The sequence below is a fragment of the Platalea leucorodia genome (assembly GCF_965183815.1).
Source record: "Platalea leucorodia genome assembly, chromosome: 3".
Classification (NCBI taxonomy): domain Eukaryota; kingdom Metazoa; phylum Chordata; class Aves; order Pelecaniformes; family Threskiornithidae; genus Platalea; species Platalea leucorodia.
This window is the reverse complement of record NC_138825.1, coordinates 17,544,018-17,566,549: the sequence shown is the minus strand read 5'-3', so window position 1 is coordinate 17,566,549 and position 22,532 is coordinate 17,544,018. Positions and strand designations below refer to the sequence as shown.

The window sequence follows — 22,532 nt, the reverse complement described above, 5'->3', positions numbered from 1 at the left end:
AGCAAAATATAATTTAAACATTCAGAAACATCTTTATGTATTGGAGGAACAGTCTGAGAAGAACTAATGAAATTATGATTTTTTTACAAGAATTATTGACTTAAAGGATAACTGATTAGTAGGCAGTTCTTCAAAAGGAAGAGTCAACAATGTAGGTCAACAATAACATATATATGAGCAAAGTGGGAAATATATCAGGAGGTATAGCGAAGCCTATCGTACCACTTTACTGAGCATTGGTAAGGTTTACCTTGAACTCTGAGAAAGATGCAAAATTACAGACAAAAGGGCTTGCTTTTCATACAGAAATATTCACTTTATGAGTGATTACATGGGGAGGTTGTACAGTGTCCACTGCTGGAGGTAACTCAACAAATATCTGTTAAGACTGATGCAAGTGCACTATCACTACTTTCACTGGAGGGGTAAAATAGAGAACCTCTCAAGGTCATCCCATCTCAATTTTTCTGTGAGCTCATGAATAAATGAAAAACACTACGAGGATCATTGGAAGAACTTTCCCTAACATGCAAGATAAACTGAATATCTCAACTATGCAAACTATTAACATTTGTTGAAATAGGAACATGTAAATCTGGCAGTTCTTAAAAGGTTGGAAAGATGGGGGAAGGAGTATATAAAAGTGTATATGTAAAAAAAGAACCTGCAACAACAATTAATGTAATTGATATTGACAAAGCACTACCTACAGTGAGATACTGATTACAGTTAAGCTCTAATTACATACTCTAGAGATAATTTCTGGTATTTAAGCTGAAACTCTAACTTTAGCTCAAAATTTCAGTGACTTCTTAGCCCTTAGATGCTACCTACCTATGAATACGTTCTGATATATTCTGTTTTACACTGCCATACACAATTGGAGGTTGACAAGAAGAGTAAGTTTCCTCTCCGATTTCACTGTCTAATGATGATTTCCAAAGGATAAATGGTAGTTTAGTCAAAACACGCTCGCAAGGCTATTCTTAAATACGGTAAACAGTTTAAAAAAATTTTAAACAATACTTAAGTCTCAGAAAACAGTTATCAAACCTAACTCTACTGTGTTACAAGAAATACTGTGAGCAAAGACATTTACAGCTGCTTCATGGTTGTCGGTATTTTTAGTTTGGGGTTGTTCCCCCCCCCCCCCCCCCCCCGAAGTCTTTTACTGCAGAGCTGGCAGTACTGTTAAGAGCAGAACAGACAAACATTTCCCTTAGGTATGAGCTAATAAGCCTCTCCAGTCATATTCATTATCTCAGCAATTTACTTTTTCATAAGCCTGTGTGTAAGAAACTAAGACGTATTTCTAAATCTTGTCTCAATTCTGACTGGTTAAGTATGAAGATTGTACTACAGCTAATTCTAATCTCTATGCTTACCTTATGTGGCCTATGTAGTTGCTTTTTGTGCATGTGAAACACATTTGCTTATTAAGGAATGGTGAAAAATCAGAGCAAGGTATTCTAAATATACTTCACATCTTGTGTGCTAAAGCATAATATTATAGCTGCAATGAGGACTGTGACCACAGCATACTGTCCATGGCCAAGACAGGGCACGTGTGAAGCAGCTACGAAGCTACTGTCCTTCGCAGGAATTCAGAATAACCATGAATACTGGAAGGGAACTCAGCTCACATGACAGGATACAGCAGTTAGTACCAGGTTGGTGTCCTTTGCTGTATACTTAGCAAAAAAGACAGGCTGCTGGAGAACATGCATTCCTTTTCCTCTGCTGCACACCTAGCAAGAAAGATAGACCAATGGAGAACGTATGAAATCTTTCTTTACTTCACACTGGGAAATAGGGTCTCAAGAGTTCCTTCTCACCAAAGATCTACCTTTTAAGTAAGGAAGCACTCGGAGTAGGTCTCACAGGCAGCAGGATGGGATGCTACGGTGAAAAACTTCTACAAGAATAATAGGTCAAAAGTTCCTTCAGCAAAAGGAAATTAAAGGCCATTATCCCTTCTGTCTTCCTTGTATCTCCCAAATCTGAGGGGATCAGCAGAATTACTAGTGAATAGGGCCTGGATAAGTACAATTTTAAAATGTGCTCTCGTTCCTTACATCTCCCCCACCGCAGTCCCAGATGGGCAACGGCAAAGTCAGTAATTTAGAATGGATACTCCCTGTGACTGAGAGTCCGGAAGAGAGCAAAGAATGAAAAATAAATTGAGTGCTTGCTGCTCCAGCTAATAGGAAAGTCAAGGAAATTAGCAAAACTCCTTGAGAAATGTCACAGCTTTCTATTATCTGAGGGAACCACTCTGCATTGGATTTGAAGGCTAGGAGTTAAAGGTTGCAAGACACCAAACTTCACTTAAAAAAAAAAAAAAAAAAAAAAAAAACAAAAAAAACACAACCAAATACAGGTTATTCAAGCTACTTATTCATTAACAGGAGAATCTCTTCCTTTATACTTGATAGGTTGGGAAGTAGCAACAAGGAAGTCTCAGAAAAGCCAAATTTAATTAAACAAGGTATATTCATTCACTTATACAAAAATTCTGAAGGTAAGCAAGTGAAAAGCAATCATATTCATATGATTTCCAGTATGCGTGGTTTTGGCTAGAGAAAGTAAATGAAAAAGCTTCCTGGAACAGTAAAGTGGATTTTATTACTCATAGAAAAAAGCATAATACACCAACATGCTTAAGTCATGAAGAAATAATCCAAACATAACTCATTGGTACTTCCTGTTCCAATTAGAAGAAATTAGGAACATACAGTTCATTGTTTATTTTAATTGTTAGGCAGTCATTTTACTTGGTTAAATCTGACAGTTTAAGATACTACTCAGCCAATATTCACATTAAGAAAAATAACAGCATTGCCGCTGTTACTGGTACTTCTCCTACTGTAAAGTATTATTGTATATATTAAAATCACAGAAAACCTTTGACATTTGGTTCAGATTTCAGCTAAAAATTCAGTTTGTCAATCCATATGCCTACATATTTATTAACTATTCCTGGTAATAGTTCAATGGTTTAGGGTAAATAAGTACTATGGTCAGTTTTTTCAAGAGTGACAGGGTAAATAAAGTTCACCTATCTTGATCATAGGCGATTCATCAGCTGGATTAATATTTCTTTTACATATATATATTTGACTATTTATAATTCTACTTAAAAATAATATGCAGTCCTGATCGCCAGGTGTGTATTACTTCCTAAAATTCGTCTACATATTTGCTGATGTCCATCAACAGTCTTAAAGAATTAAATAAAGTATGCCCTAAACTCTCTTAATGTCACTTGTGAGCTACAGTTTTTGTGAAGCAATGAAAGTGCAGAACGTATCTTCAAATGTAAACAATTGCTATGCATTTATTTCCTTTCTTTATAGTTGTGTTGACTTTGGATGTAAGAATAAACTTTGCTTTCAGTGGAGTCCCACAGGCATGATTATTACAGGATTTACTGCCTCATATGAATCACTGAAACAGCACTTAAGAAGGAAGCCTGAAACAAAGATTGTAGTATAAATAATATAACTGCGAAGAATTTACATTTCTTGAGGTTAAAAAAACAAACAAACAAACAAACAAAAACCAAAAATTCCAAACAACAACACACAACTTTGCAAAATCCTCAATTGTGATTGAATATCCAGCAGTTATATTATTTGAAGACACACAGGCCAGTAATCAAATCATTATTTTTCATAATCCTAGGGTGGACTAATCAATTGAATTTGGTCTCACTTTCAGCATGGATTTGACTGAAATCTTCAATTTAAACCTGCACCTAAGATTTGCTTGATCTGAAATCTGATTTGCGGGTAGTAAGAAAGTAAGTCATAAACCAACAAGTTTTTTGGGGTGAAGTTTCAGAAAGAAATTATAAATGCAAGTCATGGAAAAGGAGTCACCAGAAGGAAGAAAGTGGGGAAAACCCCACAAAATCCAAAAGAGGAACAGTTTACATTCTTCAACTCTCAATTTCAGAGTGTACGTAAACTTCAGATTGGATACTGATATTAATCGGGAAATTCTTTGATGGACTGAATTACAGACTCAGTACATTCCTCCCACCCCCAAATCCTGGCATGAACTACAGGAAAGATACCATGGAATAGATTTGTCTTTCAATTAATGGACATTGATTATTTGCCGAAGTCAAGACATATACTCAAGATCAGATGCGGCTGAAACACAAGGACAGTTTCACTAGTTAAATGCATTTTATGCTGTAATAGATTTCAGTAGCATTAGGAAGAGCTTATAAATTCTTTAGTTTTACCCTTTTCAGTGAGATCATTTGTCGAGTAAACTACTACAGAATAGAAATTATACTGACAGGATACAAGTCACGTATTTCCATTTCTGCTGATATGTGTTGTTAGCCATTCATTAGCATATCATTTAATTATGCTGAGATCTGCTGACATGATTGGAAGGTCTGTACTGTTCCTGTGGGCCAACTATTCCGTATGTTGGAGGTTACTTTCAGTACTTCTTTTTTGCTTTGTTTTTATTCTTGAAACTTGCCACTTCAGCTATTTGGTGTAAGCAACCAGAGGGAGATTACTGTTTGGTTTTGAAGTACACAGCACACTTACTTGCAAGATTAAGTACCTGATTACCCAATAAATGTTAACATAAGATATTTTACTCTGCAAATCATTCTATTCTGGTACCTGACAGTAATGACTTCTTATATTTCCCTTATTTTTCAGATGATGCACAAGTCTAATGGTGGCAACATAATATATACCCAGTATTCTCTCAGATACAACATGAAAAACCACACTGAATATTAAAAAAAAGAAGCTTACCTGACCGTCCATCCCGTTGAAAATCCACATGGTACCATTCACCATCATTCACCTTCTTCTGCAAGGCTTTTATTTTTATAGTACCTGATCCCATGTCTAACAGCAGGTAGAGGTGGCCATCAAGCATCTCAATGGCAAAAAAGTCAACCTTCACCATCTGTGGGTGTTTGGCATCTTTTTGGTGCCTTGGTTTCCCATGACTGAAAAGAATCAGGCCATTTGGCTCAGTTGTACGAAAGTCAAATGATATTGAGCCTGTTTTCTTGGCATTCCACTTTGGCAAAGAGATGAAAGACTCTGGTGTTTCAAATGTGATTGGATCTAAGGTTGCAACATTCTCACATTTAAATGCTACAACCCCATGAATCTTCATTTTAGGATCTCCTTGCTTGGCAAGTCGAGATAACTCCAACCTGACATCGTTATTTTTGTATACAACCTGCAAGCAAAGCAGAGAAGTCACTAAGAGGAACTTGACCATTTTAACCAAACAGACATAATCCTGAATAGGCATATTATTTAAAGGATAATAATAATGGTATATGAATATGATAATTTACATACACAAAATTAAATAACTATTTTCATTGACTAATGATTTAATAATAGTTTTCATTAAACCAAACAAAGTTGCTCTAAAAATATCCCTAGAGTTAATTCAAACAATCTGAAAGAATCTGCACGTAATTTATACTATCAGTCACAAATTAGCTTGTGTGGCCTTGATTGCTTAAAAGCCCTCTTTGCACAGCCATTCTGCTACGTTACAGAAGTATTAGATTCCTTCTTCCTCTAAATCCTTTGTCACTGTCTTAACTCTTCTGTTCATGTACAGAAAATGTACCAAGGTCAGATACTTTATAATTTAACATCTTTTCAGTTTGTCCTTGGGGCTGAGGAATAGTAGCATCCGTGGTATTCATGAAGCTATAAAACAGGGAAACTAGTATCATACAGATCAAAATAGATAAAAACAGGACAATCTTTGAGCCAGTTCAATTGGACAAAAAATAAAACCACTTACGTATTTTCCCTGACTGAAGACTTTTCTGATAAAAATGAAAGACAATATTAGTTTTAAATCCAATTGACCTCCACAGCAAACATTCTTGCTTCAAATCACATATTTACTCTGCCCAGAGAAGCCTGTCATGATATAACCGTTTCCCAGGGTCCTGGTCTTTATTAGTATATTCTGAAACTGCTGCTATTTCTGTGTTGTTCGGGATACAAGGACTGCTTAAATGAAACTCCCCAATAGCAAAGGTGTACACAAGTATTTTGTCAATATTTTTAATTATTCAATAAATGGTATACTCAAGCTAAAATACTACTGAAGGGCTCAACATGAATGCATGGTGACAGAAGGTAAAACCTTCTTCCCTGTTTCTAAGGTTAAGCCTACATTAGAAAGCAATTTAGAACAAAAGCAACAGCTCAGCAGATAAAAGCACTTTGTGCTGAGGCTTCTTCATTTACAGATTCTATACCGTTCAGGACTAGATCATGTCTGGCCCCTGATCCAGTGTTCCAACTATACAACGTAGTCTGAAGCTGTTCAGGGGACCAATCACTGGTTTAGACCTTATACCCTTATTAGAGAGTGGAAAGTGTTTGATAAATATTTAGGGTAGAGCTTCTGGATTAATTTTCTCTGAAGCCTTGTTCGAACACAGATGAAACCCACTATGCAAACGGAACTGATACAGAGTAAGTGGAAGAGATGGGGGATGCACTGCAGAACTGTGCTACTGTTAGAAATCAAAACACTAGCATACACACAATCCAAGATGGCATACCCCACAAGTGATAGTTGCTATTGAAAAATGGTGTTTAAAGATAACAGAACACTAAAGAGATGATTGATAGATTGACATTTTTTTCCTGTAAGAATTGTGTTCTTTCAAATTATATCATTATCTACCCAGTAAATTTCATCATAACCCATGGCAGAATTATTCCACTACATTAAAAATGTGTCCTAAGAGCTAATAAAAAGCTTATTTCTCCTTTTTATTTCAGGATTCAGTACAAATACTGCTGTTCCTGCTGGAGCTGTGTCTCCAAAGACAACAAATAATCCTCACTGGGGATTCCTGACAGCAGAAAAGATACTCTGCCACAGAGAGGCAGATAACATGTATTGCATTCTTTAAGTGAAGACATCAGAAGTGACTAGAATTGGACTAACTTGTAATCTTAGAGAATAAGGAACCACGTTTGCATTTATGAAATACCTCTGTAACACCTCAGAGAGAGCAGATTATACAAAGGAATTTAGAAGAATACTGGAGAATAAAGCACATGCAAGTGATCTCCCATTGGGGTGACTTTCTGTCTCTAGAGTGAAGCAAGCCAAAAGGCAGAAGAATGCAGCAAGAAGTCAGAAGCCTGACAGGCAATATTACTTAGAGATATCTGGTCTCATGAAACATTGGCCACTTTCCATCACAAGAGGGATTTTGGATAGCTTCCACCTCATTTGAAGGAGTTACAGGGGGCGACCTTTCTAGAATAGACTGAAAAGCATTAAACAGAGACTACAGGATATCGTTAAAAGAAGGAACAAATGGGCTCTCATTAGAATTAAATCATGCTGTTGACAATGAAAGTAATTAAGGCGACAAAGAACATGAGGAGAAAATATTCTTTAATTGCCTACTGAACAAAGGTAGCTACCAGGACAATACAAATAAATGTACAAAGATAATTTCTTGTTTATGGACAAATTCAAATTGTCTGATATTAGTGGAAGCTGGTTGATTGAATAATAAAATTAGCAGTTAATAGCTACGTTAGAAAAACTGAGCAGACAAAAGGAGAGCTAAGCTTTCCTTGATGTCTAAAATGGCTCTATAGGCTTTGAAGTCATTTGGCAACTCAAACTATTAAAAATAATTTTTAATAAATATAGTTCAAGGACCTGACGGACAAAGTGCAAACAGGAGTAGTGGCAATAATTTTCTCAATAACTCATCACCAGCTCTTTAAGTAGCTTAATATGTAACATATGAGGGAAAAAATTGCTAGAGCACTTTAGTAAGAGTGGCAAATATTGGGAATTTTATGCCACCAATATTAAAACATTCTTAGAATCCCTAAATATTGCATATGACAATTTCTTACTTCCATATTACACAGCTAAAACTTCATAGTTACTGAGATGTGAATTATTACATCTTATTACATTCATTTGTGGAAACAGAATAAGCCTACATCTATGTTTTAGAGTGTTTATGTTCTAAGTTTTAGGATGTTTATATTCTTTTAATCTTACTAAATTGAAAATTTGGAACTGAATTATCATGGATAATTAGTATTAAAACAGGAATATATGAACGATAACTGAAAACCATAACTGAAAAGAACTGTAAACTATTAACTGAGTGCAGCTGGTGTTTGGAATCCCATTTCCTGGTGTTATGCTGAGATTCTTACCCCTCTCCCCATCTCCCTGTCCGTGAAAGATGTACTCAGCCATCAGTGAAGCACAGCAAAAGGGAGAAAAGCAGTATGTTCACAAAAAGTAGATATTAAATTTCAGGAAAAGAACTGAACAGTAAGGAACAATTCCGAGACTAATATCTGCTTTATAACTCATGGAGGTATATGCTTCAGAATCTATAGCCTCTAGGGTACAAATAAATTCAATTTGTAAATTTACTCATTCATTTTCTGAAGATTCTGCTTTTTAAATTTTTTTTTTCTTTTGGGTACATAACGACAAACAGGCTTTTAATAGAGCTTATGTTATCCACTGTTATTTCCATCTAAAACACCCTACATATTGTTCTTTAATGTTAACTCAATACATTGTCCCTCAAAGAGAGACACAGATCCACAATTAGTCAAGTGCAGGTAATTTGCAATAGAGAAATATTTGAGTCACATTCACCTTTACTCCTACACAACCTACCAGTCAGTATCCTTGCAGTGCTATGTGCTTTCCTAGCACATCTATTGGGCTGGTGCTGGTAATAGGTTGCTTGCTCTCTCACTCACTCCCATATCTGAGCAACAACAATATAATTTTCCTGCACATGAAATTTCCAGCCCTCGGGGAATTATATTGTGCTATTAAGAGCACCTTGAATTTGTCTTCCGTTCACTGTATTCTTTCCTCTTAATATTAAGTAAGGTTCAAGACCTCAATCTTTGAAATATCTAATTGCCTCAATTCTTGGAAACTGCAAAAGGTCACCTAAACTCCCAAGAAAAAAGGAGCAGTTAGCAATTCCCCACATAACTTGCAACAGAGCTATCCAAAGCAAGGAACAAATTTGTTTTCCAGGAGAGAAAGGGCAGGCCTACACATCATTTTACAATCAAGATATGAGCTCCCTTTGCTACCATCCAGGCCAATCACATGCCAGGTGACTTATAATATCACAGTGCTGAGTCTTAACAAATAAGTCCGGCTAAGAGACAGCAAATATTAACTTAAGCTCAGCACTCTCTTTAACATGGTCTGTGGTCATCTTGGAGCACAAGCAAAATTAATTCATGCTTCCCAAAGATATATCATGTATATAATTTATTGCAAGCCAGGGCCCTAGTATGCAGTGAACTCTAGAAATGTATTAAATTCACTACAGATCTTGCAAGTCATCATGGCAGGTGCCTTCAACAAAAAAAACGTAGTAGAGCAGGCAATGAAAATATATTAATAAATTGGGAATGTATAAATGTATGAATGAGTTTGAGAAAAGGTGAAGGAGAAGGCAAGGAATTTACTGTTGATATAAGATGCATCCTAAATATACAACAGTTCAAATATCAAATTAAAAAGTCAATATAATAAAAATATTAATATCAACAAAACCCTATCAGTTCTTTCTACTGACCCTATCCCCATGAAATTTAAAACCTTGAAAGATGTGAAAGAATCCAGATTTCAACACCATTTTCAATTCAAACTGCAGCCCTTTCCACATTAAAGATTTCTTTTTGTGTTTTGTTGTATTGGGTTTGTGTGGCAAGGTTTTGGCAGTGGGGGGGCTACAGGGGTGGCTTCTGTGAGAAACTGCTAGAAGCTTCCCCTGTGTCTGATAGAGCCAATGCCAGACAGCTCCAAGATGGACTTGACGCTGGCCAAGGCTGAGCCCAGAGATGGTTGGCAGCGCCTCTGGGATAACATATTTAAGAAGGGAGCGGGGGGAAGAAACCCTGTGCAATTGCAGCCAGAGAGAGGATTGAGAATATGTGAGAGGAACAACTCTGCTGACACCAAGGACCTGGGTGTACTTGGTGAGTGATCTCTCCCTACCCTTATCTTGACCCACGAGCCTTCTGTTATATTTTCTCTCCCCTGTCCAGTTGAGGAGGCGGAGTGATAAAGCAGCTTTGGTGGGCACCTGGCGTCCAGCCAGGGTCAAGCCACCACATTTGTACATCAAATACTATGAGTGAAAAAATGGCACTGCTCTTAAATATTTCAGAATAGTGACCATCTCTGCTAGCAACAGCCTTTCAATCACTGTGATTAAAAGCCTTTAAATTACTATGAAGCATTTCTGTCAAATTACTTTATATTATTAAAACAAAACATGATCCTTAAGGAGCTAATCACATTGCAGCACTAGGTTTCCTTGAGAATCAAAGAGAAACCAGGAGTTCAGAGCACCGACATTATGATCTTGCTCTGAAGAGCTTGTCTGTTTACTTAATAGGGAGGTGAGGAAAAAATACTTTTCTAAATGCAATTTGAATGAATAGATGAATCCAGCCTCTAAATCTGTTAAAAAAAATGAATCACACAAATCCTTATGTTACAATAAAGCAGCATTTTCATATTTTCATGAAACCTGGATCACCTAGTGCAAACAATGGCCGTTAATTCTCTAAAATGGAGACTGGTATTATCCAAAATGTCTCAGATAGGTGCTGCTAACCTACAATTTTATGCTGCATGGTGAAGTCAGTGAGAGATAACTTACTGATGTCAGAAACTGTAGCAATGGGACTTACAGTAAGTGAAGCCTGAGGCAATTTTATCAGTCTAGTTTAACAGCCACTAGAATTTCCGTGCTCATTGAGAACTACCTGGTACATACAGCACCACATTCCCCAGAAATTCAAATGCAAAACCGACCATTGAGAGTTATCATGTATTTTTTTGGTATTTGCTGAATGGTTTTGAACTAATCCATGAATGTCAGCTTCTCACAGGAGACTTGTCATTGTGATAATATGCCTCAATTCATTTCCAAGCTCCAAAATGAATATATCAAAGAACACAATAAACTACAGACTATTTACACAAAACTTAAGGAGCCCCACTTCAAATGTTTGCAATGGGGTGTATTTCTGAACACAATGTGAAAGCACACAATATGAATGACAACAGCTACTCAAGCCTCTAGGATTACTCAACTTTATAAACCGGCTTTGTTTTCTGAACACAGGGAAGAGATTAGCAGGTATAATGAAAGCTCCAAGGAAGCAATTTATTCATCCTCAAATGAAATGGTCTTAATTTTCTTGGGGTGGATATCTATGTGTGATGGTGGCATTGTGGAGTATTTAGAAAGGGGTTTGTTCTGAGCACCAAAACAAAAATTGAATGTCTATAGTGTCCTACTGAGTGGGAGGTTAGCCTCAGGACAACAGGACAGGGTTCCACAGTATAGATACATAAACACCCGGAGAAAACAATAGCATGTGCATTTTGCTGCATTATTTTAGATCAATTAATAGTCTGGGAAACTGCTCTGCAAGTTTCAGCTCAAAATACGCTTGACTTAATAGAGCTAGAAAAAAGACACATGTCTAATCAACTACAGTGCCACGAATTCCATGGAATATATATCTGGGAGTTTCACATTCTCCTGCCTCTTCTTCCTGTCCACTCTGAGCATCCAAAACCATGGAGTGGAAACAGAGCACACTCAACTCTCCATGCACTCTACTAACATTGGACTTGGTCCTTCCATAGTGACAGAAGAGGAAAGAAACACACATGAAGGATACTGATTGTCCAAAGGAGCACTGAGAATTGCTTAAGTTATCTAATAGGAGAGGGGAAAAAAAAAAAAAAAAAAAAAAAAGAATATTTATGATTGGAAATGTAAAATGGCTATATTAGGCCTGCCCCCTCTCAGGGTAGTGGCTTTTGAAAAATATGAAACGTACTTTTTCAAGGCTAACATATTGTTCGTATAGCATGATCTTTTGTTCTACTGTTTATAGCTTTAGATATAACAAGTATATTTTAAAATATCAGACAGTCTCCACAGACTACTTTGTCCTATGAGGTAGAAAGAAAAGAATCATTAGAATAATTCTTGCTATGAGAAGCCATGACCAGTAATCCAGGAACTTGGGTTTAACCTGCATCTGAATGCCTCAGAGGAAACTTCTCCTTGCTTCTCTGTAAAATGGATACACCATTTCCTCACAGGGTAGAAACTTGAACGAAGACTGAAGTTTGCATTACCAGCATTAGGTCTAGTGGAGCTTCGTCCAAAGTCAGTCATATTTACACACACATTTCCTATAGGCTGTCACCCACCTCTCATTTTCTTTTTAAGGAAGATGGCAGCCACTATGACAAAAAGAATATGATATTCTAACTTTCTAGTATGCAACCACAGAGTACAGAGCACCCTCGCCATTCAAACAGAAAAATAAATTTGTACCCAATCTGGTCAAAAGCTACACTCAATAAATCTGGGCTTGAACAATACATGTCTCATGGTAAACATAAAAATGCAATATACTATGCCATGAGAATACACTCGACTAGTGCTTTAATGCCGCACTGAATGGCTAACTAGAGACAATAAATTTGTGATGTTTATTGTTTCTGTAACTAAGCAACACGAACATTTTCTGCTCTCATCTTTCTTAGTATTACAGGATATATTGCACATCAGACATTTATAAAACTGTTCACCAGAAAAAGACATACTTAATGCACACAAATATATGCTCTATTTAAATTGCTTATTATCATATCCCTGCAAATTCTAGGAAGGCAAATGGGTACCAAAAAAAGGTAAACAATTAGCATAATTATATGGAATTCTGCTATGAACTCAATAGCGTATCTGAAGGTCCACTGTAGACTATCTAATAACCATCACTGTCCTACCCCGCAATGATGTTAAAAGACTGCAAAAAAAATGGAACAACAAATAGCTCACAATCTGGTACAGGGAAGATACCTTAATTACTCCAAGGCAATAAAAAAGTTGGTAATGGTTACATACAGTTGTAGAAACTGATCCAGTACTAACAGAATCAAAGTAACAGGTATATTGTGAATGTTATGAGGCACTGTTTTGAGAAACTTTTTACTTGCTTTTCTTTAGATTCACTGTGCAGTCCTGGGAAAGTCATCTCAGTTTCATGCATCAGTCACCTATTTGCAGAATTAATACAGTTGTGATAGCTGACTTTCTAGGCAAACTAGTCTCTTCTGCTGGAGTTTCGAATGCTGATCTCAGAACTGTTTGTTTGTTTCTTTTCTTTCCCACTTTGACTGCCTGAATAGAGACATCTAAAGAGGATGCCAGAGAATGCCTTTTTATGTTCTAGGTTACTGGCGTATCATTTAACATGTTATATTAGCAGAAGTCAGGCAAAAAAAAAAAAAATCAACATTTTTTTCTCACAACCTTGATAATGGGATTGTTATGTTTTTCACCCTGCTGTGGACACAAGTCTTTTGAAGATCTTTTTTCACCTCTTCAATAGACTATTTTGTTATTCTTTGTATGTCCTGCTGTCAGCTGCCAGACTGCTAAATGTTTCTAACTGTGGTTGCTATGCTTCCTGTTTTTAAGAAACAGGTCAAGTTTTCTGCTCCCCCCACCCCCCTTTTTTTTTTTTTAACTTCCCATGGAAAAGACTCATAGAAATCTCTTGGCAACATTTAAATTGCAGAACTTGGGAATCCTAAGTTGGTTCCACAGAAGCTCAATTGGCTCCCAAGTAGGAATAAAGCCTTTACCAAGACATAAGTCACAAAACAAAACCAAGAGAAACAAGAATCACCAAAAGGAAAACAAAATGTATTATTTGAGGTAAAAGCAGCTTTGCATTAATACATTACATAAAGTCTAAGGAAGAAAACAAATGATATGCTACCTCCAATGTCTGTTTGGGAAAAAAAAGGGCTACAGGAGACTCAGTTGTGCTGGATTTCAGCTATTTCCTCCCCTTTCTTTCACAGTGCAGCAAGAGTTACTAAAGACTATTCTGCAGAAAAGTCAGAAACATGCTATTTTTTCTCTTTCCCCATTAACCATTCCTGCCCAAGATCAAGCACAAGAGCTCTCTAGGGACTGCAAGAAAGAGGCACTGTAAAGCAGAACACAGTAATTACCATAGTAGGGTTCAAGCCTTATTTCTTTAGCATAACATTCATTGTATGCTAGATTTTTCCAATCTTTACCATTTAAAGCTTTAAATTAAAGGTCAGAAAATAAAGTCACAAATTGCAGGAAAAGGCAAAAATAATGTAAATGTAAAAATGAATGTTCTAAGGAACATCTCAACTCAAGTGCATCTGAAAGTAATGTGGCAGATGTACTTAAAAACTGAGCTACCCAGGGTAGGAGTTGTAGGGGAAATAAATGGAGGTGGTCAGAAAAAGAGCAAAAGAATGAACTTCAAATTAAAGAGAAAAGCTAAAATGGACCCAACACAGAATCCAAGTTTTGGAGGTCAGCGATCTAAAGACAAATTAACAAAAACTTGCTAAAAAAATCAATTACCAATATATGTAACCCTTAATGTCTACAAATATTTGAACAAATCTTTTTTTCCATATTAAACACATTTGAAAACATATATATAAAAATAACTGTAGCCTCCAGTTAAATGCAGAACATCAATTCTGCATACCCTTTAATGAAATGAGGGGGGTTTATTCCACCCCTCACTAGCTTTCCTTCCTTCAGCCTCTCCCATTAGTATATTACTAGCTGCCAGCTTATGGCTCTTAACCTTATTACTTCTCCTGAACAATAAATACCCAACTGGCTTTTTCTTCTCCTTCTCTCTCACTTGTGTAGGTTACTCTTGCATCTAGCTGAATAGCTAGCTCTTGGCTGTGGGTGTTTCTGGCTGCTTTCTGTTTTGGACTCATCTGCTCCATTTCCTGATTCCTGGTTTGAAAGAACCTTCTGTTCCACTGAGGGGAAAATAGCCCTCCAATCCTTGGCTGAAATGCCATGGCTATTGTATGAACTTATGGCCGGCCTCCACGTAGATAGCATCCTTCCCTTTCAGCTCCATTAGCTGATTATCTGTTTAGTGAAGTTGGCTATTTGTTGACGAGCTATAGAAACTTTGCTTCTCTCATTCTGGGAGCTAGCACAGTACCCAGCTAGGTTAGCAGATCTCTGATTTCAGTTTGTGACATTAATATAGTGACAGTTTATGCAGTTGTTGGCTAAATTCTGCCCTATCATGATAGGTAAATAGTTTTTTTTAAAAAAAAAAAAAAAAAAAAAAAAAGATCAAATTCCCACCCACCAACTACACTGCTAACTTTCCTTTCACTTGTGGAGTGACTGACACATTCCTGGAAGACATCCAGGAAAATTATTCCCTATATTCATCTGCAATTTCTTATGAACCCTTATAATCTTTTTAACGTATCTTTTTTGCTTTCCAATACTGCAACTTCAGTAACTCTTTCTGAAAACAATCTTTGCCTTCTCAGATAACTGTGACAATTGGAAGCTATGTTTTCTGTAGTATTTTTGCATGCAAAGTTATTACTATAATTCCAACGCAAGGAACATGGTATCAAGCTGCCCACATGTTTTTTTCAGAGGCAGCTTTTCCTTTGTCATTTTTCAATGAGACAGAGAGGTGCACCTTGAGGCTGCTGGTCAGTGTGTTCCTTTGCACTCCTTTCTGTGCTCACATTCCTTTTCTAAACAATCTATGTTTCCTGAAATGACAGATAAAAAACAGTACTTGCACAGAGAAGTAAGAAGAAAAGAAGGGCTCTTTGACCTCAAAGACTGATCTGTGTAGTGCACAATGTGTATGGCTAAAAGCAACTTATAAATTTTCAAGAAAAGGATTAATTTAATGCATGGGATATTTCTAAGGCATCTCTTACATTTAAGGCATCTTTAACTACAGCCTACCTATTGGCCATCTTTATGTTAATAAATTTTACAGAGGTTAAAGCTGTCCTCCAAAACAAACTTGCTGAACTAATCCAAATTAATTACCATCATTATAATGACAAGGAACAAGGGTGTATTACTTGGTTTTCAAGATGTTGCATCTCATTGTAGTGCAAGAATGAAGCAGAGCATGCATACTTAAGTATGCTGTTTAAAGGGTCTGATTCTGCTGGATGACCTCCAAGCCTGAGTCTTTGGTGTCAGCTTAGTACTAAAGTAATGTCAGATAACAAAATCCCCTTTTGGTTCTGTACTCAGTAAGGTGTCCTCAGCCTCAAGCAAAATCAATTCTTTTGACAGATAATCAGTAAAAAACATATAATACTACAACAAACTTTGTCTAATAACATTCAAGAAGAGCAGCTTGCCATATTAAAATGAACCTCCAAGTACCTTTACACAAGCTATTACTGGTTATCGTAATCTAATACATATGCAAACTTTTAAAAGTGTACTGTTCTGCAAATATAGGTTTCCTAAAATGTTTTTGCTCACATAAGTGTGTCTGTCACAATAAACATACCTCTCAGTGTTTATTTGGAAAACAGTTATGAAGAGGGCTAATTCTTAGTAAAGGGTAGACAGTGCAATTAAGCATTTCTCACTTCCCCATGTCATTGCGTACATCAATTGAATGTCTCAGCAATGTTCTGACATTTGTTTTCAGCTTTAAATATTTTGTGGTTTTGTTTGTTTGTTTGTTTTTTAATTTCAAATAAACACTTCAACTTGAAGTTACCTTTTATATCAAGCACATTTTGAAATGTTTTGAAATACCACTTCAGAAAAGTGGGGGGGAAATAGGCTTTTCCTCAGGCAAAAGTGTCAGGCAAAAATGATTTTCTGACCATTTTCACTAAAATACTTTATTGGGATTACATACAGGACATGTACTGAATTATGCATAAGTAAAAAATCATAAAGGCTATACATGAAATGTAAAGAAAGAATTTAGGCAGCCACATCTATACCACTAACTATTGCTTGTGTTCATCTCAGTACAACTCCATTCAAAAAAAAAAAAACAACACAAGAATACACAAATAGTTGTAGCACGCATTTTCTTTGGAAAAGTTTGCCAAAATTTTTTTCAAGATTCTGCTCTCTGTAGTGGGGCCTTAGCCCCACTGCAGCCACTATTTTCTGGTTAAAGACTGTGAGAAAGCCTACTATATAAAGACTGTTTCAGAATTAAGTATTAAGCAGTTGATGGTGTCTAATAAAAACTTTAATTCATTAGAAGATAACAGATACAAAGGTAAAACTCAATGTGGTATGGGCCTCATGATTACTGTAGCCCACACAGAAAAAAAGCATTTGCTTTTCTGCAGAAAATGAATTCAGAATAGTCTGATTCTGACTAAAAGGCACATTTGAAGACAATATTTAGTAATCACAAAATGATACTGTGAAAAAAATAGCTATATAAGGTATTAGTCTTAATATATACCAATAAATAATATCAGGGCACGAGACTAAATCCTACTGTGTGTACTGATGTGACGTCACCAGAAAACAAAAGGGCACACCCTACCTGCTTGGACTAGTGTCAGACCCAAGGCATAATCCAGGCTTGTCTTTGGAACGGTTTTGCTTTCAAACAGGTGGTTTATGAAGATGAAACTTACCATGAGGCTAACAGGAGGTGCACACCACTTTCAGGAACTGTAACATTAATAATTTGCTCTTGTAAAACCTGACCTGCTAATTCTATTTCCATTTATATTCACTTCCTTTCTGTAAAGGGTTCTTTCTGTGTTACCAGGTGGATGTCCACCACTGATAAATGAGTGAAATGGCTGATTTACAAAATATGAACACACACACACACACACACACACACACACACACACACGCACCCCCCCCAGCCCCCCTGCCCTGACCCTCCCCAGCATCTCCTGAAAGCTTCAGCTTAAAAAGAAAAGGAGAATTTTCAAAACATGAGCTCTGGTTTTTTGTGCCACTGTTTTTAGAACCTTTCAGGGCTGTTACCTGTATGTAAAAGTGAGAGATTTAGTCCTCAAGCAAAAAAATGGGGATAGTGTTCAAAGAGTACATGTGGATGTTCAGTATGCACAAACATCGGTACAAGACCTTGACCCAAAGTGCAAGTATTGTTTTGAAAATATCTCTCTCTAACTAGAATCCAGCCAGGTTTATATAAGAAGAACTAATGACTGGAAGGATGTACACAACAATACTACATACTTTTTTTAATTCTCAGGAAAAAAAAATTAAAATTTAAAATAAGTTCTGGATTAATCAGATTAAATTTGTTTCTAAATTGAACTATAAGAAAATTGTTTGAAAAGCTGTTCCCTTTCTTTACAGTGAATCGTTTAATTTTTGATTCAAACTTTAAGCTTTCTTTCAAACAGTGAAAGAATATTTCAAAACAAATCAGTACAAATTAAGATGACAAGGGTCCTACATTGAAAATTTAAAAATGTCTTCTTTTCCTCCTGAAGTTATTTTGACACAAATAACATGGCTGACCTGAGAAAAAGCAAAAGGTATAACCAGTTACCTGCTGAAGAATATTTTTCACATTCCTCCGTCTTTGACCTTTCAGCACAGCCCCCTAGCTGAGTATGGCAATACACTTTCAAAAGACAAGCTTGGAAACTAAAATTCTTAGCCACCCTGGATCTTGATAATCATTGACTCAACAGATACAGTGGTTTCATGGTATGATTTTTGCTGTAAGTCAACCTATTTCTAAATATGTCTCACAGGAATGACAAACTTTACTTTTATGCTTCCTAACAACTTCCTCTAAGCTTATAAGAAAAGACAGGACGGCATACTGATTAATGGGATTTATTTAAACTTGGAGTACCTGTTCTTAACCTTTACTTAGCTTAAATTTGCTGTTTACTTCATACCTGAATAAGAGATTGCAAAACACTTTCAACTGCATAAATGACATCAGGAATTACATCATAGGTTACTACCACTAAACTGGGACAAATTTTACAAAACATCTTAATGTACCAAGTCTCTTTTTTTGGGGGGTCAGGGAAAAGAGACCAAAAATGTGCTCCTACTAATCTCCGCTATGGTTTTTTAGTTGAAATAAGACTGCTCAGAAGTTTTCTTACAAGTTTCAGTATATTAGCATTTCAATTCTTGAAACCGATAAGAATGGAACCCCCGAACACAGATACAACAGAAGTATTTCTACAAACCTTTAAGATGTCAGATGTGCTAATCTTTTGTTTGCATGTTCACAGGTGACCCAAAATACTTCGGCTTTTCCCCACAGAAGTCACCTCACTGAATTTTCAATTTCCTTTATAGCTCTTTCCACTCTTCATAGGCATAACCTTATTATTTGCAACTTTGAAGATATCCAACCTGTACATGTAACTAAAAAACCAGCTTTGTACAGGCTACAATTCTTACAACCAATAAAAAGAGGTCTCGGCTGATATCAACATCAGCATTTTTTTTTTTTTTTTTTTTTTTAAACTGGATACATTTCTAGAGCTGCAAATACCTGAAAAACTGACTATGGACTTCTGAATGAAAAAATATGCCCATTTGAGCATACTAGAACACTAAGATATTTATATAATTGACTTAGCAACTGGGTTTTTTTAACATCCATTTTGATAGTTTCCCAATATGTTATACTAAATATTACATACTAAACGAAGTATACTAAACATTTTTTATGACAAATTGGGGAAAATATCAATCTAACCTTCACCTAAACATATTGAAACAATTGTGAAAAAGTCAAAGAATAGCTGTATTTTTAGTCTGACAATTGGATGATGCTAGGATTGGCTCAATAGGGACAAAAAGATTTTTATATTTCTACAAGTCATCTTTGTTAAAATGTTTTAAAGCATGTATTTAATCATTACTATCTGAAAAGTACAGAAGTAATTCTTGTCTCATTATTCCTTTCAAGTTGTCCAGTCAAAACTTAGAAAATATGCACCATCTAGATGGCAAAGAAGCATCTCAGTCCTCAGTAGCTCTTAAGCATATGAAATTCCCTGGAATCAGTCTTGGAAAGAGAACAGTTTGGGGCTTTTTTGTTTTTGTTTTTTTTCTTATACAACTGTATTAGTTTTATAGAACAAACACTGTATTTTAAGTAACTGGATGTTATCATTCTTGCCTTAAAACCTGTCTAAATTAAAAAAGAATTGTAGAATGCCATTTCCTAAATAAATATTCTTATTCAATGTTATATCCTTAAAGTCTAATATTAGAACATATGACTTTCTGAAAGAAATATAATAAGTACTGTTTAATTTTCTTCGTAGTTTTTTTGCAGGGAGGGAGACAAATACCCCTCAAATTCTTCATTTTCACTTTTGTTTAAAACTAAAAATTACATACAGGGATGCGTGCACATTCAGCTTTAAAATACAATCCTGCAAGTAACCACTGGTATTACATTCCTCCCAAAACATCAAGCAGAAAAACAAATCCATTTACTTTCACTATTAAAATCCTGAGACAAGAAAGAAATTACAGCTGCTAGAACAACTCATCTATAGCAATAATCATAATTATAGTTAATCTATCTGTTTTCTACTGAACAAATGAAAATGCAGATTTCAGCTGCTTTTAACAGATTCAGTTGCTCTGGATCAGATTGGATCCAGAAAAAGGTAGGATAGTACTACAACACTAATTGTTAAGTGACGTGCACACAAACACACAAGTAATTTTACTCCTGTGAGCCATCTCCCATCTTGGAAGATTTTTGTTTGTTTTCATAATAGTAATCAATATATTCAGAATAAAGGATTCACTTGAATACATTCCTTAATTCTTCAGGGACAAAGTATATGCTGGTTTATAGGTTTTCAAAGATCGCCCAAATAAAACTGGTAAAAATTTTATCATAATGGTTATATGAAAAATTTTTCAACTACTGATATAAAAACAGGCTATAAAGTCTGGGCAAATCTGATTGTTTCATACTCCATACATGGACAAGAGCATCCTTCAAACAGACAACTTTGGTATGAACTTAAATGCAAAGTTTACAACTAGCACAATTCAGTGCTATTTTACAGTAATGAAAAGTTTTCTGATCAACTCAGTGAGGTTTGTGTATGTCCCTAAAAGCAGAGTCTTAACTGGAAAAATCACAGAACAGATCAGCTAACTCCTGGAGTTTTTACAGAAACTGAAGTATCATACTACATGGGGTAAATGAGTATGTCTTGTAAGCAAAGGTTGTAAGGACCTGGAATTTGACATCTAGGTGTTCATATTGGCCAATTTTACCAAACAATTTTGGACTCTGATGGTGCATTACAGTAATATGTTCTCACAGAACTTTCTGTTGTTATCTGTTAGTGTAACACACCACCAAATAGCTGTCACTAATATGATGTATTACTAGTTAATGTGGAAGAGATGCCAGGGACATAGTCCAAATACTTCCTACAGTTTTGTATTAAATGATCTTAAAAAGACTAATATTTGCAGTAAGGAAAAGAGAATCTTGACTAAAGAAATGGAGAATATAGGCAGCAAACATCTAAACACATATGAACATGGCTCTCAAACAAGGTTTGCAGCCTTATAATATCCCGCACAATAACATTTTAAGAATTTCTGTTCTATGATTCTGGAGGAAGAAGACTCATCAACATCTTCCTGCCAGGTTCTGGCTACTTTTGTCAGTTTATTGGCTGGTTCCTGAAATCCAATCTGCATTTTACCATCTTTTTAATTTGCCTTATCACATACAGAGCAAAATATTTCATTTTTTCCAAATATAGCGACTGATGAAAAATAGAGAAGGAAGTATTTTCTTTTCAAACATTTTCTTGGAACAGTTTTTCCTGTATCTTGCATATTTCCGTTTTAATCCTGATGTTGCTGAGTTGTGCTGAATATTTAATTTATGCTAACCTGTCACTTATTTTTTCCCCCCATCTATATAGGTATGAATATTTATGAACGCAGCAGTGGCTGACCTGCACCTTGTATCATCTGAAAAAACATATGCACACTAGGCACATGGGATGAGAGGGGAGGAAGACTAGAATTTGTTTTTCCATCTTCTGAACATAAAATAAGTGCTATCCATAAGAATTGCCTGAATGAAAAGAAACATGCTGTTCCTTATGGCATTTATTTTAAACATCCCGTCTAGAGGTTCAGGAAACTCTCAGGGACTTCCAAGCTCTTGCATCTCTGCATGGGAACAGTAAACACAGGAGGGGGTAAAAGGACATAGAAACAAATAGGCACACAGTGATTGATCAATGGTGTTGCTCAAGTCCACATCAAGGGACCAAAACACCTCCATGAGTACTTTCAGGTTCTTCCTCTTAGGTATTTCTTGAAAGTGGAAAGGAGTAATATATAATCGATAACTCAATACACATCACTTCCAGCTTCCACAGCAGGATATCTGCATCAGAAGTTTATGAACACCAAGGGCTATTCAGTATGAAATGGGTGTCCTTCCTGATGGTATTTCAAAGGGTAAATATTCAGCACATAGTCAACACGTGCTGGAGAGGAATTAATTCTTGAAAAACTCTCCAGCCTCCTTCGACTGGTTCCAGCTTGTGCCTATGCAAAGCATACACAAGTCTTTGAAGAAATACTG

The 22,532-nt window shown here is 36.0% G+C and overlaps 1 protein-coding gene across 21 annotated transcripts in view; it reads right to left on the bottom strand.

The window, feature by feature from the left end:
• Positions 1-22,532, bottom strand: part of NRXN1 (neurexin 1) — a gene marked incomplete at its 5' end in the record, with an annotated part of 720,955 nt that overhangs the window by 420,295 nt on the left and 278,128 nt on the right. For all 21 annotated transcript variants that reach the window (XM_082305200.1, XM_082305203.1, XM_082305199.1 and 18 more), the window contains one exon: positions 4,788-5,226. In XM_082305200.1, the coding sequence (XP_082161326.1) occupies positions 4,788-5,226 (439 nt within the window). The remainder of the gene's footprint in view (positions 1-4,787; positions 5,227-22,532) is intronic.